General features: G+C 38.7%; 1 protein-coding gene across 1 annotated transcript in view; it reads right to left on the bottom strand.

Moving 5' to 3' along the window:
* Nucleotides 1–2033: 2033 nt before the first annotated feature.
* trip11 (thyroid hormone receptor interactor 11) overlaps nucleotides 2034–25948 on the bottom strand; it is an 80167-nt gene continuing 56252 nt past the window's right edge. Inside the window, exons 18-22 of the mRNA XM_049481161.1 lie at nucleotides 10446–10527; nucleotides 9124–9238; nucleotides 3825–3950; nucleotides 3498–3636; nucleotides 2034–2334 (exon numbers count right to left, since the gene is read on the bottom strand). Coding sequence (XP_049337118.1) covers nucleotides 2111–2334; nucleotides 3498–3636; nucleotides 3825–3950; nucleotides 9124–9238; nucleotides 10446–10527 — 686 coding nt within the window. The 3' untranslated portion in view covers nucleotides 2034–2110. The remainder of the gene's footprint in view (nucleotides 2335–3497; nucleotides 3637–3824; nucleotides 3951–9123; nucleotides 9239–10445; nucleotides 10528–25948) is intronic.

Genomic DNA, 25948 nt, shown 5'->3' with positions numbered 1-25948 from the left:
TAAGGTTAGAAATAATAACCACAACACAAGAACACAACTCATTTGCATACGCAGAGATTTTTTATTTCTGCTTGATGTAACAAACACTGGAAGAGTGACACAAAATCAAACCACAGGCTGTGTCCGAAACCCCCCAAAAACGTTAACTAAACACAACTTCAGCCCTTAAATAATGTCATAGCGCTCACCCTAACTCCTAATAAAGTAATATATCAAAAAAAGAGCTCAAATTTCCATAAGACAAGGTTTATTTATACAGGGTCTAAATAACTTTTACTTTGGGAAATTGTAAATGTGAATTCAAATATATTCCATACCAATTTAATTGTTTGACCACAGTCATTAAAATGTACAGCTAAATTTACACAAAATCTGAGCCTTCATTTGAATGGAAAAGGAATACATGGTGCAGCTTCTTGAGAAATCAGAATATGTACACACACACACAGACTGCATGGGTTTCTTTCTTCGTGACTTCCACGTCCGATTCCACAATTTCCAGTGATTAAAATAGTGAAAACTGATTTACATGTATATAACTACATATTTATAAAGTATAGATTTACATAGCAGAAGTCTAATATTCAGTCTTCAAACCATAACCGTCTATTATAGCCATTAATGTAACCGACACACACCAAACTGGCAGTCATCCGGAAAGACAGCAAAGAAAAGAGAAGCGTGTGGGGAGTATTTCGCAGAGCTATTTGTATGGTTTTCACAGATGCGGAAAGGGTCTAATAAATCCCACAGGCGGGCAGGAGCCAGATGGAATGGGACCATCTTTAACCTGATAAATGATTCTCTGCAGATAAAGAGCAAACGCAGGAACAAAAACCCCAAAACCAGCTGATTAGAAACGCAATAAACACCAAGCAGCAAATCAAGAGTGCTGATCAAGTGTCAAAATAATACCAATAATAATATTAGATATAAGATATTTCTTAACAGTTATCTTTTCCCAGTCTTTGAATACTCTTCACCTCTTTAGCTTTAGCCTCTGAACACAATCACAGTTCTAGATTAGTGTGTTTTATTGTATCAGGACATTTATTTAACTGAAAGTATCAAAATAAATCATCATGTGGGTCAAACAATGTAACATGATAATGGAGGTCAGTCTTTGACTGTCTCACATCAATTCACTATATATATATATATATATATATATATACTGCAATACTGGTATTTTGTCTATTTTGTCTATTTGTGCAGTATCAGTGTGTACAGAACTATAATTGTTACTGTATAAACTTTGCCTCACATTAGAACAAATGCAGGCAAATTTAAATACAGTAAAAAATTAAAAAAGAAGAAGAAATTTGAATTTTGAAGAAAGTTATTGAAAGTTAAAATGATTTGATCATGTTTGCCAGTTTAAAGAACATCAAGCCTGGCTCCAGATTTCTCCTGGACACCCCCAGCCAGTGCCCCAGTGGATGTGTTCAATTCAATCACATCACCAACTCACCTGATTTAACATCATTAAGCTCTGATTTACCAAACCAGCTGTTGATATGAATTATAAATAACTAATTATAATTAATACTATAACTAAGACTCCCATGTGGAGTGGCTTGGAGATGTTTTAAGGATTGCAGTGGTACTGCTTTGCTGATTTAGCTTAAATTTCTTTGGACAGTACTGTATAGTCACTGTCAAAACCTGCATATCTGCAAAATGGCAACTTTAGAGGAGAAGAAAAAAATGTGTAACGTTTATTTGGAATTCAATGTAAAATATTCTATTCCAAGTCACTTCGGAGCATTTCTATTGGTCCATTCAAAAATGGAGATTAAAGGCGTTGCGTGACAGCAATAACATTTTACATATAAATAAAATGTGCAGAGGTGTATCCTGCATCCTATTTATTTATTTTAACTGACAATTCAAAAATTACAGCTTTTTGCCCCAAAATGTTGCCCAAAACTATATATACAAATATATGAGCTCGTGAGCATCTAGTTCATCCAGTTATTGGTCCGTTCATGAATACCATTATCACTGTATTGAAAACAGCTTGATGGACACCGGACTCTGTAGTGTCTGGTGTGTGTGTCCAGCCGATTGGCTAAAGTGCTTTAAGTGGCAGTGCTGCCTGTCTGAGCACTCACTGCTTAAGCAGGTCTTTGAGGATGGCCCCTGCGCTGGCCTCGGCAGACACAGGCATGGGCGTGAAAGTGGGCAGAGCGTCCGAGATGGGCTTCATGAGCAGGTGGCCGCTCGCGGGTCCACTGCCGCCAGGAGCGCCGGGGTTCAGCAGAGGGATGGCGGCAGAGCGAGGAGTTAGGAATGGATTGGACTCCCCGCCACGCTTACTGCTACCTGCTGCACCTACAAAACCACATGCAAGGACAGGTCAGCTGTGAAATTCTTTTAGTAAATTCTTTTTAAAAGGAGAAACTTCAATTACAGATACTATATTTTTCACACTGTAAGGCGCACTGTATTGTAAGGTGCACTATCAATGAACGTCTATTTTCTTGTATATTTTCATACATAAGGCGCACTGGGTTCTAAGGCACATTATGCGACAAGTAAGGAACAGGGGTGTCACCATGTTTCCCTTCTAATTCAGCAGTGAGAAGCTAAGCTAAATAGTGCAGGCTACAGTCCAATATCTCGCCTCTGAACAGCAAAAGATTTAGCGATTAGCAGCTAATATTGCTCCAGTCTCGAGTCTCGTTGCTGGAGAACTAAACTGTAAACTGTAAACTCCTGTATAATGCTGCACTTCAGCACAGTGGCTTTACTGCTACTTACTACCTGATTTGTAAAATTCATTAATAAGGCACACTGGATTAAAAGGCGCACTGAGGATTTTTTGGGGAAATTAAAGGATTTTAAGTGGGCCTTATATTTAAAAGCTCTGTATTTTTAGCATATATATTTTATCAAAAATAAATCTCAGTTCTTTTATTAAAATGGCTAATGTTCAGGAAAAATCGCAGGAGACACTTTTATTTCAGAAAATGACAATACCCCAGCAAGTAATGGGTAGGGGGCCTATCTTTTAGCCTATGTCCTATACTTCTTTTTATAAAATACTGTAGGTTGAAATAATGTGTAAATTTAAGCAATGCCTAATAGTGGGTGCTAAAGCCACCCTTGTGGCCTGTGGGGGGAAAAAACATGCTTGCTAGTTCAGAAGCCCCTAGGCCTGCATCCATTAGCTTTCAAATCTCAGTTAGTTATGACCATTCTGGAAATAAAAACCCACATTGTAAGTGGACCTGAAAGAAGAACAAAATGCAAGACCACTTTGTAAACAGTAGCTAGCAATCCACAAACTACAACAGATTGTCCACATCTTTGTTGTATCCCAGCTCTCTCAACACATCTGATATTTAGTGTACTTAACGGCAAGGTTAAAGTGTGCTAGGAGCTGGGGGGAAAATGTGGACTTTTGATATTCCAGCTTTTCTTCTTTCACTATTATTACGTAGTGTGCATATGTATATTATATTGTGTTTGAGTTCACCACGGTGCTGTGGTACCTGCTGCAGGTGCGGTTACAGTACTCCGGCCAGGTGGGGGCGCACTCAGAGGCTTAATGTCGTAAACAGGTAGTTTAGGAGCAGGAGCTGCTGGACTGGACTCCACTTCTAGGAACTTCACAAACATCTCAGAGAACGACTGCATAAAACACACACACAAAAAAAAAAAACGATAGAAAAAAGGTTGAAGGGTTATTCTTCAGTGTATGATTCCTAAAACTACTGTGTGTCAGTGTTAGGCTGTGTACTTGAATACATGTGGTGTGTGTGTGGTGAGTGTGTTTTGTATGTGGTTGATGTTTGTGCTGTGTATGAGGAATAGCTTACCCCGTTGAGGTTTTGGGTGTGTGTGGGTCTTTGGGGTGTGTTGGGGACGCTCTGAACCGCTCGGCCGCCGCCCAGCCAACCAGAAACCCAACCAGTAACCCCTTTCTTCCCTTCATCATTTAACATCTACAGACAGAGAGGGAAAGGAATGTGTTTATAGGTCAGGTTGAGGTTAAGGTTCAAAAATTCCATATGTACACAGCTTCATCTACAGCATCTATAAAAGCGTATCTGTGGTATTTAGCACAAAGGCGTTCCAGATTCTTTTTTTTTTGTAATCCTTTTTTTTTTTTTTTTTTCCCCCCTTCAGTTTTTCTCCTAAATTATCTGGCCAATTGTCCTGCACACTCAGATGCTACTCAGTTGTATTTCCCCAATTATTAGTGATGCCCCAAAACTAAGACTAGCACACACCTCCTCCGACACAAACTTTGCCGAGTAGCATCGCATCGCAGGCTGCACGATATATAGTTTTATATATATATATATATATATAGTTTAAGCATCGTCATTGCGATGTGCGCATGCGCAATAGTCACAACGCAGGACGTGCAATTAATTCAAACACGTCATGTTGCAATGTTTTGTTTCTTGACACAAGAAGGAGATACACAGCACTGTCTCTGTGTCTAAGTAACAGGCTGCTGCTGCCTAAGAAGCACGAGGGGGGGGTGGGGGGGATTTGGGCAAGGGGAGGCAGGAGTAAACACGAGGTAAACACATGGCCTCCATCCACATGGCTGGGCACGTACTTGTAAACGCATTTGTGCACCTCAGTCCAGCACAGTTTTGCGCAGATATTTCCAGTTATAGACGAAATCATACTTTTAATAACAAAAAAATGCTCATATTTACCTTTTAAAAAGCATGATTAAACGCCTGATTAAACTGCCTATTACTGTTGTTTTGCTAATTTCCTCAGGTTTTGAGTGCTCAGCTCTGACTCAGCTTGATGACTCGAGACAGCTTAAAAGTGGGAACGGGGCTGGCGATGTCATGGGTCCTGCATTGTGTAATATTGTGATGTATATAGGCAAAAAAAGGAACAATTGCAATGTGAATTTTTTCCAATATTGTGCAGCCCTACTCTGCGTTGCTCTGCAGTTTAAACCACGAAGGTGGGAATGTGTGGGCGAGAACGCGAGGCCTGGCGGACCAATCACAGCTGAGGCTGTCAGTGCCGTGTAGTTACATTTTCAGAGAGGTGCGTGATGCCATCATCATAATCAGGTTATCCGTGAAGGCTTTGATTGGGGGGCTATCGTACACTCTTAAACTCCACAGCAAACAGGTCTTGGTCTTGGATGGTGAACAACACTGGATGAAGGGATACAAAAATGGAAACACAGGAGAACACACGCAAAAAGGTTGTTCAGACGAGTGCTAGTTTGGGGCCCAGATCACAGCTGGCTGGTTTGGCTCTGTTGTGCAGCTGGACAAGGCTGGTCTAAAGCCAGTTCACTGGTTGAAGGCCAAAAAGAGGAAAGAATGGCTTTTAGTGGCGACCTGGCACAGCCTTCTGTCTCTCTCTCATTCCATTCAAACTCTCTCGCTCTTTTTCTCTCTGACCATCTATGACATTCTGTCCAGCTTATTTATCTGTTTTAACCCTTCCAGGATTTCACTGCAACATGCTAATATGACTGGACAACTTTCCGTCTTTCTGGGCCAGTGCAGTGTGTCTGTCTGTCCGTCTGTCTGTCTCTGTTCCTCCTACTTTCCTTTTAGTTTCATGGACAAGCCACAAAATGATGATTTAAAAAGCAGACTATTACAGACTAATAACGCCCTGCTTATTAGGGCTGACCGCTAACCTCAACATCTGTGTTTTAATGTGATTTGCTGCTTTCTAAAGCTAATAATTCAATAACAAAGTAAGACGCAGCTTAAAGTTTTTTTTAAACTCTAGTAAATTCATAGTCACTGTCCAGATTTATACAGCATAACGAGGCATGACATTTAATGATTTAATTATATACAATTAATAAAAGGAACTGCAATTGCAAGGATTACGTATATGATTGAATGCATCCGTTCTAGTACTAAAACATTTCATATCAACAATAAATTCTGTGTTACTTGCCTGTGGGAAAGTGAGGCTACAGAGATGCAGAAGTTGTATGCACATAAAAAAAGAGATCATACAATTTAATTTTAATGTACCCTATTTTTTGCACTATAAGGAGCACCAGACTATAAGGCGCACTATCAATGAACAGCTATTTTTTGGTCTATCCTCATACATCATTTCCCTTCTAATTTAGCAGGTTTACCGCTGAGTGATGGTGTTGGGGTAACTAAGTTAAGTAAAGCTAAGGTAAGTAAACAAAACTGTAATTCTTAAAAAAGAAATACTTTATTTTAAAGTAAAACAAGCTCTGGATGTTAATCCAAACAGATTTCTCTCCAAAAATGTAAGGTAAAGCTCTTCCGTTTATTTACAGTAAGCTTAGATTTCCAGATTTCCACTAAGGCTGGGTGCAGCAACACTAGCATTAGCGGTTAGCACTAGTAAATGCTGCCCGACAGTGATAACTACTAATAAGTGCGATATTACCTAGTGGTTCGTCCAATGTAGCCTGTAAACAGTAAACGCGCTAGTCGGAGTTTAGCTCCACCCATTAAACTTATTTTTTTTAAAGTTTAGTCCCACTCCTTTAGTGTGCAGTGACTTAGCTATTCTTATCCAACCTACCAATATTAAGGTCCTCACACTTAATACAATCCAAAACACACAGTCCCTACTTATTCAGCTTTACTCATTTAGCTTAAAACAATTTTAGCTTTGATTACTTATAATACAACAGTTAAGCTTCACCCATTCACACTACAACAGTTCAGCACCACCCACCTAACCTAACACACCCTAACATCTTACAGCTGTTCAGCTCCCCATTCAGCCTACCACAGTTTAGCTCCACCCACACAATCTACCACACACTATCCCCACCCCTTCAGCCCATTTAACAGTTTATCTCCACTTAATCAGATTACAGCAGTTATGTTCATTCAGCCTAGTAGGTTAAGCCCACCCACACAAATTAACCTCATATTACAGCCCAACCCATTAGTTTTACAGCTGTTTAACTACATTCTTACAAACCTAGTATTTTTCTCTACCTAATCAGCCTGTCATAGGTTAGCCCAGTCCACTCACTCTACAACGTTTAATACAAAACAACATTTAAAATATCATTCAAACATTTTACATATTTTACATGTATTCTCTGGCCAGGTTTAGAGCACTTAAAAGCTGCTTAACTCCCTTTCTCAAGAATAATGCAGACACCTGCAGACCATAGCGGTTCACACCCAAATTTTTGGCCTCTTCTAAACCTCATATGGTCCAATGATCTAACTGCGATCTGCCTCACAGGAGATTGTGTGAATCATTTCACAATTTAAATCAAATAAAATAATCTATTAGCATCAGTGTGGGATCTTTAGCACATCAAAATATGAGGTTTCTTCCTTCTGGTCCACCATGCCTGACCGAGTGTGCCTCACGTCATTCCGCTCAGGGCCTTTAGGGGGGTGTTAATGCTGATAAGAAACAATCTTGTTATTTATATCGCAGAGCCAATCAAAACACAAAAGATGACATCATATCTGAAATCAACTCTTAATAAAAGCAGATTCACTGAAATCACACTCTCGTTCTTTTAGACACAGCTGTGTCTTGTGTCCTCTATTTTGGAACTGGGGACAGAAACATGCTCCAGATTGAATGTGGCCAAGCAAAACTACACAGCACCACACTGACCTCATGCTGATTGATATCAACCAAGCACGTATCACAGGTCAGTGCAGGCTTGGAGATTTTAGATAATTATTAATAGCTTAATTAAACTGACTCACAAAATGTTTCACTGATAATCTAAGTCTTCCCATCTAATGATAGTGACTATTGTAAAGTAGGATTGTATCATATGAATGTGTAAAAAAAAAAAGAAAGAAAAATATGCTTGATACTGAACTCATGAAACCCATCAAAGTTATTTGTGTCACTTCATCATAATTTTTATACAAATTAACAGCCAATCTGAGATGTTACAATAAACTAAAAAAAAAAAAAGTTTCCTCTATCCAATTTTATCATGTATTCTTTTTTCCAGCGCTCAACTATGCCTTCATCTCTCCCTAAACATACAAGGATATACTAGTATTTGAATTGACATCACTAATATAAATATGACTGCATTTTACATTTCTTATACTCATTCTTTTTTTTTACATAAAAAACACTATAAAAACTTGCATCTTAAGAAGAACAAGAGCGATTAATTAATTAAGCAATAGTGCACGAGAGGGAGTGCTATAATGTGTAATATTGGCACTGAAGCCTTGTGCCACGACCGCAGCACAGCAGTGCCAATATTACATTTTATAGCACAAACCTCAAGTGTATTATTGCGATTATACCACAGTTCCATTAACACTGTTTATTGAAAGATTTTGAGTTAAAGGGGACGATATGATCTGTTTGGTTAAAAACACGCCACAGGTTAAAATAGTTCCATTGCTGCTCCATTTGTAGCTGCGCTGTTTGGCTTGTAAGTGCTGCATGGTTGCTAGATTACTCATAGAACACCTCTCAGCCAATCACATTGCAGGGTCAGAACTAACTGTCTTTCAGTCTCAGTTAAAATTCATAGAATATTGTTGTGATTATTAAGATTACATTTTTTCTTTGAAACTGAAAATACACTCTCTACATTTAATGGCATTTGACGCTGAATGATGGTGGGTGAAGCCATTGTGTACTTGAAGCTGTACCAGGGATCCTGGTACAGATCAGGCTTTAAGCACTGCTATCAGGTCAGGAGGAGCGGGATCAGTTTTTTGTTTGTTTGTTGGCTAGCATCAGGGTTTTATAAATGATGGAGCTAAGGAACAGCATGGCTAAACTCTGGAAGCTGGCAAATTTTGTGGGGTGACTGGAGGGAATGACTGGACTTATGGTGCCTACCAGTTCATGGGAAAATGTGTGTTATACATATTATAATCAATAATGTCTTTTTTTACATCAAGCTCTAGTTCCCACCCAGTCAGAGTTCTGAGAGTGTTCTGGCTTCTTGTCTATGGGTGGGTGAAACATTGCATTGAGCTGCTGATCTCAAGACTGTGCGAGGTCAGACAAATGAGGCCTGAAGAACAGGAAAACACTGAAAGGTATGCAGAACAAAGAGTGGGATGGATGGATGGATGGGGATTTCTGGAAAAGTTGATCAGAAAGAAAGGGAGGCCAGAGAGAGAGATAGTGAGAAAGAAAGAGAGAGAGAGAGAGAAGAAAGCCTACCTGCTCCACTTCATCTGGTTCCAAACCAAGAACATTGCCCATAAGTCTTAGCACCTCGGCGCGTTTGTTTCGAGGGGTGTGGAAATACCCCAAAAAGAGATTTTTCATTAGAACTCTAATGGAGACAAAGAAAGAGCGAGAGGGAGAAGAAGAGAGAAAAATTGCATATATTCAGTCAGTTATTGAATTTTAAATAGACATTATAAAATCACTGGTTATTCTTTAAAGGCTCTCATCAAGTAGTCTACATGCCCCCATGCTCTGAGAAGCACGCTGCAGGCCAGTCTGAACATGATCCGGAAAGCTTATTATGATAATTTATATCAGAGTATAAGAATGTATGGAATTAAATATAAAAAATGTAATAAATAATTAAGAATGCTACACAGAAATGCTCTTTACTCTGTTCTGTACTCTCTTTCATCTAACTCTGTAGTAGAAACCATATCTCCTTCCTCATCTATCAAAGTGTAGTGGGTGGGGCTTATGCTATAAACACATTCACACACAAAAGGCTATGTAAGGTTTGAGCTCTTCCAACAATTAATCATAAATCAACTATTTCTGCCTTTTGGGAAAAATCAGTTACTCTTTCTTTTTTATTACTACTACAGTATTTTCCATACTATAAGATGCACTGGATTATAAGGCACACTATCTAATTCTGGGTGGTGGGGGTTGAGGGTAAATAAACTAAGTTAGTAAAGCTAACATTTTCTTTTAAAGACAAACGAGTGCTGGATGTCAGTCTACACAGAGTTCTCTCCTGAAAACTGTTTATTTGGGTGAGTAAAGCGCTTCTGTTTATTTACAGAAAGCTTAGATTTCCAGATTTCAACTAAGGCTAGATGCAGCAGCATTAGCATTAGTAGGTGCATGGATGGCAGAATATAAGGACACAATCTGTCTCCCTATCCTATCTATACACTCGTGCTTGTCGGCTCTGAATTCTTTGAGCTTGTTATTGGAATATCACTAGCATTGCAAACCTGTTGGGAGCATCAGTTAAAAGTGCTGTATTTCAGAATGCTGGGGGTGAACAAAGATGGGGTATTTAACCAAATTTAAAATAATATAACTTCTAATACTAAAGAAAATAACTGATTTCTCCTTAATGGTGAAAATAATTAAGATTTGTACATATAAGGTAATTCTTTATAAGGGCTTGATTGCAGGGGTTGCATTTATCACTGAGCATTTAATGAGCAAAACAATACCTAATAGAAAGACCTAAAACCTGAGAGATCTGGAGTCTTATTTTAACATTTAAAATACCAAGAATCTCTAACTGAATATTTTCCGTATACTGGCTCTTTACTTACTTGTCCACTTTGCCCTCTGTGCTGTTGAGAAGGTTGGTCAGCTTTTTCTGGGCTTCATCCAGCATCTCCTGCCTCACCTCCACTATAATAAACACACACACACATACATACAATCATAAGTGGACAGTCTTTTTTTTTTGGGGCTGGTAAGGAAAATCTCTGTCATCACTTCCAAAGGCAGCCACTGTGTTGTTTTAACTGTAGTGCTGCTTTAGAGCTTTCAATGGGTTGTTTAATAAAAACAGACCTACCTAATGTCTGGAACACTCCTAATGGTGTGTGTGTGTGTGTGTGTGTGTGTGTGTAAGGCAATACCATGAGAAATTGTCTGGACATTTTGAATATGTGGTGTGTGTGTGCATTTTTATATATATATATATTTTTTGCGCTGCTGCAGCTACAACCTGTAGACACATTCGACCAATTCAATAGAAACACCAAGTGGTTGCAACACAAGACTTCTAACTGAAGAAACTAAAAATGTCAGATTCAATGCGTTTTTTGCGCACAAATAATGCACTATGCAAATATGAGGTAAAAGATTGGATTTGGGACGCTTTTACCTGCTGTGAGAATGTAGCCTAAAATCATAAAGAGGATTAACAGAATAAATTTGTGCTACTCATTTTTTAAGCACTACACTGAGGAACCCTGTGTGGCAATATTAGCTGGCAGATCGTCCCACGTTGCTTGTTTAAGTACAATAAATGAGCAGGTAGAGTGGCTTTACTGCTTCTTAATACCTGACTGGTAAATTCACACATAATTTGCACCGGATTATACACCGGCGCACTGACAATTTTTGGAAACATTAAATGCTTTTAAGTGTGCTTTATAGTGTAAAAAAAAATACAGCACATGTTTGGTTGACACTTTTTGTTAGTTCCGGACCAAAATAGCATGTGTGAAAGAACCACAGGACCTTAGGTGGCCTCAGTCTAAATCAACTTATCCATGTTCCAGTTTATTTGCCATGTAAAAACACTATTTTGGATCATTTAGATTTTCAGACCAATTACAGGATGTTGAGACTATAATCACCCATTCAACAACAATCAAAGAAAAGTAGCGGTGCTGTGCTAAAACCCAACTCACCTTCACAAGCACAAGCTCCAAGCAGCAGTATGAGCAGAGTAAATGCTTACACTGTTGATTCCTGTATCTACTGTAACTGTAGATTATCTACTGTAACTGTAGATTAATTTCTAAACAGGAATAAAAGGAATCTGAGGAGAATCGGTTATGCTCATTTAGCTGTGTGACGCACGTAATGCAAAGGGAGTCAAATTCTGACAGAGATGCAAAATTAAGCACACCTACATAACTGACAACATTTTACATACCAATCAGTGTCAAGTGTAGGCAAACGCAGCCCACACAGGTGATGATGACAAGACATCTTATTATTAAGAGGAATTGTTTTAAATAATGTGCTCTGTGGTGCTGCTCATAAGAGGCGTGGACCTGTTTTTCCTGTAAAGCGGCTTTGTGACAACCTTTGTTGTAAAAAGCGCTATATAAATAAAATTGAATTGAATTGAATTGAATTAGGTGCCTACCTACCTGTATGTGTGTGAATATCGTGGTCACAGAGTTAAAAAGGTCTACTTTTGTAACAAAGTAACACACACACACACACACAGTGACAGGCGTGGGAGCGAGTTATTCTTGTAAGCAGACTGTTTGGATTTTGCTTATTTGAGCTGCTTGATAAGAGCAGGAGAATGTGCTCATGGCTGCAGAGCGCAGAGGAATGTCTGCAATCTAACGCTCAACGATATCACTGCTAATCACTACTATAATACTGGACTCAGCAGCGCTGATGTGGCAGAACATCGCAACAGGCTAATGAGCCTCTAACTAATCACAGAGCTGTGAGAGCAACCATCAGTCGCAACTGATGCGAGAGAGAGAGAGAGAGAGAGAGAGAGAGAGAGAGAGAGAAGGAGAGAGAGAGATAAAAAGGGAGGATAATAAAAAACAGGGAGGCAATGTGGAAAAAGCAGAGCTCTCTCACTCTCCCCTTTCTCTCTCGCTCTCTACCAAAAATTTGGCTGGCTTTCCAGATCATAAAAATTCAGAGCAAAGTGAGGAACGCAAAGCATCCATACCATTCTCAACATCTTGCCAGGAGAGAAAACACACACACACACACACACACACACAAAAACACACACACATACTTGCTGTAATCTATGTCTAGTATATTACATAAACAGAAAAGACCTCAATACACTTTACTGCCCCGTCTTACAGCCTCGGAGCGATGTGTCCCTATCACTGTTATACTGTAGGACAGAAGATATGATGATGTTGCCAGATGTTGGAAATGTGTCAAACATATTCCAACAATAACCAGGCATGTGATGCTAGTAAAAAAACGGATTCGTAATAACATTTTATCACCTCTTACTAATTACATTTCAGCTATATATTTTATCAAATAAGAAAGCTCAAGGAGCAACCATCTAAGAGTTTGCCCTAGTGTTGGTTGGTGTGGTGCAACAGATAAAACTACTCCTTCTGACCTGAAACTGATTCCCAGTCTCCTGCATATGTAGAAGTTAAAAATGACTGAGCAGTACTACCCCAATGAGCAGCTTTCTTCTCCTCTGGTATTTGGACAGGTGACAAGATAGCTTCACCAAGGAGAGCAGGAGGATCACTAGGAAAAACCTGTAACTTTTGGGGTTTCTGGATGCAGACTTAGACTGGATGCTTTCTGCTTAAATGCTGAGCTACTGACTAAGGCCCAATACCCAATACCACCACTTAGTCCTACTCCCTCTGTTTAGTCTGGCTGGATTCTTGTTAGGCTGGAGGGGTAAGGGGAAATGTTAAGGCTATATGGCCCTTCAAACAGAGAGGCACACTTAAATAAGAGGGCTTTGATAATCACTGGCAAGATGGTGGAACAAGCACAAAAGGTTAGTATTCCCTTGTTAAAATGACAGTATTAATTATTGTGAAGTTTTTATGTTTTATTTAATGTTTTCTTAAAAAAAAAATCTTCATCTTTTTAGCTAGCAAACTAACTTTCCTATTTCACCTTAAAGGGTGCGACAGACGGCAGAGGCTGCAGCATTTAAGGTGGAATTGATCAATTAAAAAAACAAGAAAAACAAAAACAAAATATAGCCGCAAGCGGCAATCATCGGGTTCAAGCACCAACTTGCACAATGGTGCCTACTGGAGCATTGAATGGTGATGTGTAAGAAGGTCTAATATGATTGGAGATGCCCTGTCACATTTAGAAATTATCAAGTTTTTCACCTGTTATTAATGTTGAGCAGAGGCCTTTCAACCTGATCAGTGCTTAAATTCACATGTAAATCTAGTGAACTTTGTAGGATATTCATTAAGTGAGTTAGAACTAGTCAAAAGGTGTCTACATGTTATTGGTATTGATCAGGTGGCTTCAACCAGAATGTTCACAAAGTGGTATTCAGATTGACCTTTGAACCTTTGCAGAACAAGCTGAAATGTTTGACCAAACAAGTTTAAATTAACACAAAGGAGTGAATGTTCTGATATGACATGTAATTACGAAGTTATTATAAATCTAGTTCTGAATTAAATGGCGCTTCATCAAGCACCAACTAGCACAATGGTGCCTACTAGAGCATAGGATGGTGATGTGTAAGAAGGTCTAACACAATTGGAGACATTCTGTCACATTTAGAAATGATCAAAAGTCTTTCACCTGTTATTAATGTTGAGAAGAGGCACAAAGGAGTGAATGTTCTGATATGACATGTAATGTCAAGTTATTCTTAATCTAGTTCTGTATTAAATGGCGCTTCATCAGAGTGATATTGTACAGAGGTCTTTAACATTGTGAGATTACAGCAAATACTGCAGAGTTACAGCAATTTAGGTTTGAAATTCCAAGGACGCACAGATTGCTTGATGCCTGGAGAGTATTGTATGTGAAATTTTCACAAATGTTTTTAATGAACATTTACCTAGAGACTCTACAGTGTGCAGCAAGACTGAAATGGAGGTGATAGGCCAAATATCCAGAGAGTAGTTTCAATATAGCTATTGTCAAACAATTAGCAATTATGAATGAACAAAGCACTTTTTAAACATAGTTGTATTGAGAAATTTGTCAGAGCCACTGTACTAAATATGGCAAAAACAATTAGATGTCAAAATAGTACAGCATGATTGACATATACTCGTTTTTTTGGAACAGCGCCCCCCAGTGGGCGGATTGTTTCAGCACTTTGCAGGTCACTACAGTGTCTCCACCTGAACATAACTGCCAAATATCATCCAGATTGGGCAACATTCAGCCTGCCAAAATGTCTGCTGAATGCTGAATGGCTGATGGTGTTCAGCCATGTTGATTGATTAAGTTGCCCTTTGAACATCCTTTAGAGGCTGTATGATAGATTCTGCATGCAAAGTTTCAACTTGCTAGGTTGCACGGTTGCTGAGAAACAGTGCTCCAAATTTACCTCTTGAAGTGAATGGGGCATATATCCGGAAGGACTAATTTGCATATGGCGGCCATATTGTTTACATATTTCAACTTTTTCTTAATGAATATTGAAGCGCATGCTCTCACGAGTGTTTTGATACCAAACATGCCAGGATTGGTCAACATTCCTAGGACTAGTTTGCAAAAGTAGGTTTTGCATATTATGCAAATTAGCAAAAAATCTATATAGACGGAAGTGCATGGTCCAAATTGGAAAGTTGTTGGTATTGACCCAAGGAATCCATAAAAAAAAGAATTTTGAATGTAGGTCTTATGGTTTTTGAGTTATTGAGAAAATTGTGAAAAATGAATTTCCTTGTTTATAGCGCCACCACTTGACCAATCGGTGCCATTTTGGTTGTCCACCGAGATGCACTGATCCTACATCTACCTACCAAGTTTCATTTCTCTATGACTTACGGTTTAGGCTGCACAACTGTTTTTTCAGGAGAAAAAGAATAATAATAATAAATATAGCCGCAAGCGGCAATCATCGGGTTCAAGCACCAACTTGCACAATGGTGCCTACTGGAGCATTGAATGGTGATGTGTAAGAAGGTCTAATATGATTGGAGATGCCCTGTCACATTTAGAAATTATCAAGTTTTTCACCTGTTATTAATGTTGAGCAGAGGCCTTTCAACCTGATCAGTGCTTAAATTCACATGTAAATCTAGTGAACTTTGTAGGATATTCATTAAGTGAGTTAGAACTAGTCAAAAGGTGTCTACATGTTATTGGTATTGATCAGGTGGCTTCAACCAGAATGTTCACAAAGTGGTATTCAGATTGACCTTTGAACCTTTGCAGAACAAGCTGAAATGTTTGACCAAACAAGTTTAAATTAACACAAAGGAGTGAATGTTCTGATATGACATGTAATTACGAAGTTATTATAAATCTAGTTCTGAATTAAATGGCGCTTCATCAAGCACCAACTAGCACAATGGTGCCTACTAGAGCATAGGATGGTGATGTGTAAGAAGGTCTAACACAATTGGAGACATTCTGTCACATTTAAAATGATCAAAAGTCTTTCACCTGTTATTAATGTTGAGAAGAGGCACAAAGGAGTGAATGTTCTGATATGACATGTAATGTCAAGTTATTCTTAATCTAGTTCTGTATTAAATGGTGCTTCATCAGAGTGATATTGTACAGAGGTCTTTAACATTGTGAGATTACAGCAAATACTGCAGAGTTACAGCAATTTAGGTTAGAAATTCCAAGGACGCACAGATTGCTTGATGCCTGGAGAGTATTGTATGTGAAATTTTCACAAATGTTTTTAATGAACATTTACCTAGAGACTCTACAGTGTGCAGCAAGACTGAAATGGAGGTGATAGGCCAAATATCCAGAGACTAGTTTCAATATAGCTATTTTCAAACAATTAGCAATTATGAATGAACAAAGCACTTTTTAAACATAGTTGTATTGAGAAATTTGTCAGAGCCACTGTACTAAATATGGCAAAAACAATTAGATGTCAAAATAGTACAGCATGATTGACATATACTCGTTTTTTTGGAACAGCGCCCCCCAGTGGGCGGATTGTTTCAGCACTTTGCAGGTCACTACAGTGTCTCCACCTGAACATAACTGCCAAATATCATCCAGATTGGGCAACGTTCAGCCTGCCAAAATGTCTGCTGAATGCTGATTGGCTGATGGTGTTCAGCCATGTTGATTGATTAAGTTGCCCTTTGAACATCCTTTAGAGGCTGTATGTTAGATTCTGCATGCAAAGTTTCAACTTGCTAGGTTGCACGGTTGCTGAGAAACAGTGCTCCAAATTTACCTCTTGAAGTGAATGGGGCATATATCCGGAAGGACTAATTTGCATATGGCGGCCATATTGTTTACATATTTCAACTTTTTCTTAATGAATATTGAAGCGCATGCTCTCACGAGTGTTTTGATACCAAACATGCCAGGATTGGTCAAAAATCCTAGGACTAGTTTGCAAAAGTAGGTTTTGCATATTATGCAAATTAGCACAAAATCTATATAGACGGAAGTGCATGGTCCAAATTGGAAAGTTGTTGGTATTGACCCAAGGAATCCAGCAAAAAAAGAATTTTGAATGTAGGTCTTATGGTTTTTGAGTTATTGAGAAAATTGTGAAAAATGAATTTCCTTGTTTATAGCGCCACCACTTGACCAATCGGTGCCATTTTTGTTGTCCACCGAGATGCACTGATCCTACATCTACCTACCAAGTTTCATTTCTCTATGACTTACGGTTTAGGCTGCACAACTGTTTTTACAGGAGAAAAAGAATAATAATAATAATAAATATAGCCGCAAGCGGCGATTTACGGGGTTCGAGCGTTACAGGCAAAGAGACCCCTGGAGGCCAGTTAGGCTTAAAACATGTTGCCGGTTGACCGGCATCGCCAAACTGGATGAGGATGACCAGCATGACCGTGAAGACCAAGCTAGATTACCAGCATGACTAATCTGGATGACAAACTTGTTGACCATATTGACCAAGCTGGAGGACCATAATGACCAAACTGGATGACCAGCATGGCAAAGGTGGTTGGCCAGTATGACCAAGCTGGAAGACCACCATTACTATGAGGACAAAGCTGAATGACCAGCAGGACCATAATGACCAATGTGAATGGCCAGCATGACCAAGCTGGATGGCCAGCATAACCAAGCTGGATGGCCAGCGTGACCATAAAGACCATAATGGCAATGCTAGATGAGTGGTGTGAGTAAACTAGTTGAAAAGCATTGATAAATTGAGCTGTAGTGTTCATCAGGTTTTATGTGGTGTCTTACTGCACTCTAGTGGGCATTTGGTGAAACAAATTCAGTTCTTAAATTGAGAAAACACAAGGCATAAAAAGGGCATATAAATAACCCGTATATAGTATATAAGTTTTGACCTGATTAACATTCCGCCTGTTAAAAGCTTGCTGGAATGTGATTGGCTAATAGTGACCACAAAAGTGTCCATATCAAATTTTCATTTGGTGTACCATTAGTGCATGGGCCATAGATGATAATTGGCTAGGATGACCTTGATAGCTTGTATGGTTCTAGAGAAACAGCTATCGAGCATTGGCCCCGCCCCCTGGGGGTGTATGTCTACTTAAACTGACAGGGTATCTGAGAATCATGTAATGATCAAAGGACTGAAGTGGTATTAGTGTCAGGTTAAGCATTCAAAAGTTATGTGTTAAAGACATTTTACTGCACCATGGTAGAACTCATTTGCATATGGCGGCCATATTGTTTATAAATGTAAAGATTTTTTTAATAATTATTGAGGAGTAAGCTCTGCTGAACTGTTTGACAACAAACATGTCATGATTGGTCAAGGATCCAAGGACAAGATCTCAAAAGTAGGTTTTGCATATTATGCAAATTTAAAAAAAAATTAAGTGTGTGGAGCATAAACAAGAATGACCCAGGCGGCTGACTAGCATGACCAAGAAGGATAAAGATCTTCAATTAAGCAAGACAAGCAAGATTGAATAAGTTCAGCAGAGCTTTAATTTAGAATAATTCAACTGTAACTGTTTCACCAAATGACCACCAGAGCGCAGCAAGAGACCACATATAACCTGCTGGAAATCTATCACTCTATCAGAAAGACAGAATATTCCCTATCAGTGTGTTTCTATTTATTAAAAAGAGAAGAAAAGTCCGATTGGGCTCCAAATTGGTACTCATGATCAAGTGGTCTGTATATACATGAATGTAAATTTGTGTGTTGATAGGGTCAAAGGTTCCTGACTTCTGACCATTTAGGTTTGAAAAAAGTGATAATACAGGCTTATGGCCTACAAAATGGCTGTTGCTCTTTGGCCATATTAGAGGCAAAAAATATCTGATTTGGCTCAAAATTTGCAATCAGGATCACAATATCAGTCTATATATGTATGTCAATTTCTGTGTCAATAGGGTCAAAGGTTCCTGACTTCTGTCAATTTAGATTTGAAAAAAGCGATAATACAGGCTTGAGGCCTACAAAATCGTTGTAGTTTTCCAGCCGTTGTAGAGGCAAAACATGTCCGATTTGGCTGAAAATTTGCAATCAAGATCACAATATCAGTCTATATATGTGTATAAATTTGTGTGTTGATAGGGTGAAAGGTTCCTGTCTTCTGTCCATTTAGGTTGGAAAATAGCGATAAATAGAATAAATTGAAAATAGTTATTGTTTCACTGTAGAGCCTACTGAAGACTTATTTGGCTCATACTTGGCACATGTGCTTCAAATGTCATTGTTAATTAGTAGCTTCAACAGTTTTGGCATGTTTTAAACTTTGACAGAGTTTTGGCCAAATAACTCTGAAAAGGCTTTCACGTACATGTTTGATCAAGGTTTATGGGCCTCAAGTAGTTAAAATGTCAAGATTTTTTTGATAATTATTTACCTACAGGGTCTCAAGATTGCATCAAGACCAAATTTGTTTTGATTGATTAAGGACTTAAAGACAAGTTCGAAAAGAGCAATTTTTACTCTTTTGGCCACTGATGAAAATCTTTGCATTTTTGGTAAACACATGTAATTACAAAGTTGTAAAGGCTACAGCAAAGTATACAACTAAAAAAGAATAACAAGCCTAGGCCACTTGTACCTTTAGATATAACTGATTTTCTGCTATAGCGCCCCCTTGAGGCCAATCAACGCCATATTTTAATGGATGATAGAAGGCCCTGAGATACATGTAGGGTATAAGTATCGTCCTGATTGGTCATTGTTTAGCATGTCAAAAGCTTGCTGGAAACTGATTGGCTAATAACGATCGCAAAAATTTGCATATCAAATTTTCCTTCTGTAAAACATTAGGACATAGGCCATAGATGATACATGTCAAAGGAGAGCTTCATAGCTTGTACGGTTCCTGAGAAACAGATTTTTAGCTTTGGCTCCGCCCCCTGGGGGCGTATGTCTACACAGATTGACGGGCTACCTCAGAATCATGTTGGCATCAAAGTTGTAAAGTGGCATTAGTGTAGGTTTAAGCATTCAAAAGTTACAGCTGTTAGAGTAAATTTGGGTGTGCCACGGTAAGATTAATGTGCATATGGCGGCCATATTGTTTACAAATTTCACAATTTTTTCGATAATTATTGAGGTTGGGACTCTGCTGAGTTGTTTGACACCAAAAATGACAGGATTGGTCAATGACCCTAGGACAAGTTCTCAAAAGTAGGTTTTGCATATTATGCTAAATAGCAAAAAATCTAAGTGGGCGGAGCTTAGTGTTTCTATTGACCTTTTTGATTTGCCATTAACCAAGGAATCATATAATGCAAGAATTTTTGCTCTAGCTATCAGGGTGTAGGAGTTACGATGCCAAACGCGTTGACCTTCGCCATAGCGCCCCCTTGAGGCCGATCAGGCTCATGTTTTGAATCTGAGTAGCGGTGAGAAGTACTACCATATGACCAAGTCTCAGCCCTGTAGGCCTTACGGTTTCTTCTGCCCAATCACTTCTATGGCAGAAAAAGAATAAGAACTATAATAAATATAGCCGCAAGCGGCGATTTACGGGGTTCGAGCGTCACAGGCAAAGAGACCCCTGGAGGCCAGTTAGGCTTAAAACATGTTGCCGGTTGACCGGCATCGCCAAACTGGATGAGGATGACCAGCATGACCGTGAAGACCAAGCTAGATTACCAGCATGACTAATCTGGATGACAAACTTGTTGACCATATTGACCAAGCTGGAAGACCATAATGACCAAACTGGATGACCAGCATGGCAAAGGTGGTTGGCCAGTATGACCAAGCTGGAAGACCACCATTACTATGAGGACAAAGCTGAATGACCAGCAGGACCATAATGACCAATGTGAATGGCCAGCATGACCAAGCTGGATGGCCAGCATAACCAAGCTGGGTGACCAGCGTGACCATAAAGACCATAATGGCAATGCTAGATGAGTGGTGTGAGTAAACTAGTTGAAAAGCATTGATAAATTGAGCAGTAGTGTTCATCAGGTTTTATGTGGTGTCTTACTGCACTCTAGTGGGCATTTGGTGAAACAAATTCAGTTCTTAAATTGAAAAAACACAAGGCATAAAAAGGGCATATAAATAACCCGTATATAGTATATAAGTTTTGACCTGATTAACATTCCGCCTGTTAAAAGCTTGCTGGAATGTGATTGGCTAATAGTGACCACAAAAGTGTCCATATCAAATTTTCATTTGGTGTACCATTAGTGCATGGGCCATAGATGATAATTGGCAAGGATGACCTTGATAGCTTGTATGGTTCTAGAGAAACAGCTATCGAGCATTGGCTCCGCCCCCTGGGGGTGTATGTCTAATTACACTGACAGGGTATCTGAGAGTCATGTAATGATCAAAGGACTGAAGTGGTATTAGTGTCAGGTTAAGCATTCAAAAGTTATAAGTGTTAAAGACATTTTACTGCACCATGGAAAAACTAATTTGCATATGGCGGCCATATTGTTTATAAATGTAAAGATTTTGTTTAATAATTATTGAGGAGTAAGCTCTGCTGAACTGTTTGACACCAAACATGTCATGATTGGACAAGGAGGCAAAGACAAGTTCTCAAAAGTAGGTTTTGCATATTATGCAAATAAAAAATAAAAAATTGGGTGGAGCATAAACAAGAATGACCCAGGTGGCTGACCAGCATGACCAAGAAGGATACAGATGTTCAATTAAGCAAGACAAGCAAGATTAAATAAGTTCAGCAGAGCTTTTATTTAGAATAAATCAACTGTAACTGTTTCACCAAATGACCACCAGAGCGCAGCAAGAGACCACATATAACCTGCTGGAAATCTATCACTCTATAAGTAAGACAGAACATTCCCTATCAGTGTGTTTCTATTTATTAAAAAGAGAAGAAAAGTCCGATTGGGCTCCAAATTGGTACTCATGATCAAGTGGTCTGTATATATATGTTTGTAAATTTGTGTGTTGATAGGGTCAAAGGTTCCTGACTTCTGTCCATTTAGGCTTGAAAAAAGCGATAATACAGGCTTATGGCCTACAAAATGGCTGTTGCTCTTTGGCCATATTAGAGGCAAAAAATATCTGATTTGGCTCAAAATTTGCAATCAGGATCACAATATCAGTCTATATATGTATGTCAATTTCTGTGTCAATAGGGTCAAAGGTTCCTGACTTCTGTCCATTTAGATTTGAAAAAAGCGATAATACAGGCTTGAGGCCTACAAAATCGCTGTAGTTTTCCAGCCGTTGTAGAGGCAAAACATGTCCGATTTGGCTGAAAATTTGCAATCAAGATCAGATTATCAGTCTATATATGTGTATAAATTTGTGTGTTGATAGGGTGAAAGGTTCCTGTCTTCTGTCCATTTAGGTTGGAAAATAGCGATAAATAGAATAAATTGAAAATAGTTATTTTTTCACTGTAGAGCCTACTGAAGACTTATTTGGCTCATACTTGGCACATGTACTTCAAATGTCATTGTTAATTAGTAGCTTCAACAGTTTTGGAATGTTTTAAACTTTGACAGAGTTTTGGCCAAATAACTCTGAAAAGGCTTTCACGTACATGTTTGATCAAGGTTTATGGGCCTCAAATAGTTAAAATGTCATGATTGTTTTGATAATTATTTACCTACAGAGTCTCAAGATTGCATCAAGACCAAATTTGTTTTGATTGATTAAGGACTTAAAGACAAGTTCGAAAAGAGCAATTTTTACTCTTTTGGCCACTGATGAAAATCTTTGCATTTTTGGTAAACACATGTAATTACAAAGTTGTAAAGGCTACAGCAAAGTATACAACTAAAAAAGAATAACAAGCCTAGGCCACTTGTACCTTTAGATATAACTGATTTTCTGCTATAGTGCCCCCTTGAGGCCAATCAACGCCATATTTTAATGGATGATAGAAGGCCCTGAGATACATGGAGGGTATAAGTATCGTCCTGATTGGTCATTGTTTAGCCTGTCAAAAGCTTGCTGGAAACTGATTGGCTAATAACGATCGCAAAAATTTGCATATCAAATTTTCCTTCTGTAAAACATTAGGACATAGGCCATAGATGATACATGCCAAAGGAGAGCTTCATAGCTTGTACGGTTCCTGAGAAACAGATTTTTAGCTTTGGCTCCGCCCCCTGGGGGCGTATGTCTACACAGATTGACGGGCTACCTCAGAATCATGTTGGCATCAACGTTCTAAAGTGGCATTAGTGTAGGTTTAAGCATTCAAAAGTTACAGCTGTTAGAGTAAATTTGGGTGTGCCACGGTAAGATTAATTTGCATATGGCGGCCATATTGTTTACAAATTTCACAATTTTTTTGATAATTATTGAGGTTGGGACTCTGCTGAGTTGTTTGACACCAAATATGACAGGATTGGTCAATGACCCTAGGACAAGTTCTCAAAAGTAGGTTTTGCATATTATGCTAAATAGAAAAAAATCTAAGTGGGCGGAGCTTAGTGGTTCTATTGACCTTTTTGATTTGCCATTAACCAAGGAATCATATAATGCAAGAATTTTTGCTCTAGCTATCAGGGCGTGGCAGTTACGAGGCCTAACGCGTTGACCTTCGCCATAGCGCCCCCTTGAGGCCGATCGGGCTCATCTTTTGAATCTGAGTAGCGGTGAGAAGTACTACCATATGACCAAGTCTCAGCCCTGTAGGCCTTACGGTTTCTTCTGCCCGATCACTTCTATGGCAGAAAAAGAATAAGAATAATAATAATAATAATAATAATAATCAGAACAATTACAATAGGGTTTCTAGCACTACGTGCTCGAACCCCTAATAAATATAGCCGCAAGCGGCGATTTACGGGGTTCGAGCGTTACAGGCAAAGAGGCCCCTGGAGGCCAGTTAGGCTTAAAACCTGTTGCTGGTTGACCGTCATCACCAAACTGGATAACCAAGGTGGGTGACCATTATGACCATAAAGACCCAGGTGTTAGACCAGCATGACCATAAAGACCCAGCTGGTAGACCAGCATGACCATAAAGACCCAGCTGATTGACCAGCATGAACATAAAGACCCAGCTGGTTGACCAGCATGACCAAAATACCCAGCTAGTTGACCAGAATGAAAATAAGGACCAAGCTGGTTGACTAGCATGACCATAATAACCATGCTAGATGAGTGATGTGAGTAAACTAGTTGTAAAAGGCATTGATAAATTGAGCTGTAGTGTTCAGCAAGTTTTATGTGTTGTCTTTCTGCACTCTAGTGGGCATTTGGTGAAACAACATCAGTTCTTAAATTGAAAAATACAAACCACATTAATCCTGATGGGAGCCTAGTGATGAGGCATAAAAAGGCCACATATAAATAACTCACATATGGTGTATACGTTTTTACCTGATTAACATTCAGCCTGTCAAAAGCTTGCTGGAAAGTGATTGGCTAATAGTGACCACAAAAATGTATCAACATTTCCTTTGGTGTACCATTAGTGCATGGGCCATAGATGATAATTGGCAAGGATGACCTTGATAGCTTGTATGGTTCTAGAGAAACAGCTATCGAGCATTGGCTCCGCCCCCTGGGGGTGTATATCTACTTACACTGACAGGGTATCTGAGAGTCATGTAATGATCAAAGGACTGAAGTGGTATTAGTGTCAGGTTAAGCATTCAAAAGTTATAAGTGTTAAAGACATTTTACTGCACCATGGAAAAACTAATTTGCATATGGCGGCCATATTGTTTATAAATGTAAAGATTTTGTTTAATAATTATTGAGGAGTAAGCTCTGCTGAACTGTTTGACACCAAACATGTCATGATTGGACAAGGAGGCAAAGACAAGTTCTCAAAAGTAGGTTTTGCATATTATGCAAATTAAAAAAAAAAAAATTGGGTGGAGCATAAACAAGAATGACCCAGGTGGCTGACCAGCATGACCAAGAAGGATACAGATGTTCAATTAAGCAAGACAAGCAAGATTAAATAAGTTCAGCAGAGCTTTTATTTAGAATAATTCAACTGTAACTGTTTCACCAAATGACCACCAGAGCGCAGCAAGAGACCACATATAACCTGCTGGAAATCTATCACTCTATAAGTAAGACAGAACATTCCCTATCAGTGTGTTTCTATTTATTAAAAAGAGAAGAAAAGTCCGATTGGGCTCCAAATTGGTACTCATGATCAAGTGGTCTGTATATATATGTTTGTAAATTTGTGTGTTGATAGGGTCAAAGGTTCCTGACTTCTGTCCATTTAGGCTTGAAAAAAGCGATAATACAGGCTTATGGCCTACAAAATGGCTGTTGCTCTTTGGCCATATTAGAGGCAAAAAATATCTGATTTGGCTCAAAATTTGCAATCAGGATCACAATATCAGTCTATATATGTATGTCAATTTCTGTGTCAATAGGGTCAAAGGTTCCTGACTTCTGTCCATTTAGATTTGAAAAAAGCGATAATACAGGCTTGAGGCCTACAAAATCGCTGTAGTTTTCCAGCCGTTGTAGAGGCAAAACATGTCCGATTTGGCTGAAAATTTGCAATCAAGATCAGATTATCAGTCTATATATGTGTATAAATTTGTGTGTTGATAGGGTGAAAGGTTCCTGTCTTCTGTCCATTTAGGTTGGAAAATAGCGATAAATAGAATAAATTGAAAATAGTTATTTTTTCACTGTAGAGCCTACTGAAGACTTATTTGGCTCATACTTGGCACATGTACTTCAAATGTCATTGTTAATTAGTAGCTTCAACAGTTTTGGCATGTTTTAAACTTTGACAGAGTTTTGGCCAAATAACTCTGAAAAGGCTTTCACGTACATGTTTGATCAAGGTTTATGGGCCTCAAATAGTTAAAATGTCAAGATTTTTTTGATAATTATTTACCTACAGGGTCTCAAGATTGCATCAAGACCAAATTTGTTTTGATTGATTAAGGACTTAAAGACAAGTTCGAAAAGAGCAATTTTTACTCTTTTGGCCACTGATGAAAATCTTTGCATTTTTGGTAAACACATGTAATTACAAAGTTGTAAAGGCTACAGCAAAGTATACAACTAAAAAAGAATAACAAGCCTAGGCCACTT

This window comes from Astyanax mexicanus, chromosome 7 (genome assembly GCF_023375975.1).
Source record: "Astyanax mexicanus isolate ESR-SI-001 chromosome 7, AstMex3_surface, whole genome shotgun sequence".
NCBI classification, from domain to species: Eukaryota; Metazoa; Chordata; class Actinopteri; order Characiformes; family Acestrorhamphidae; genus Astyanax; species Astyanax mexicanus.
The sequence above is the reverse complement of the archived record's forward strand: the minus strand, read 5'-3'. Positions and strand labels throughout refer to the sequence as shown.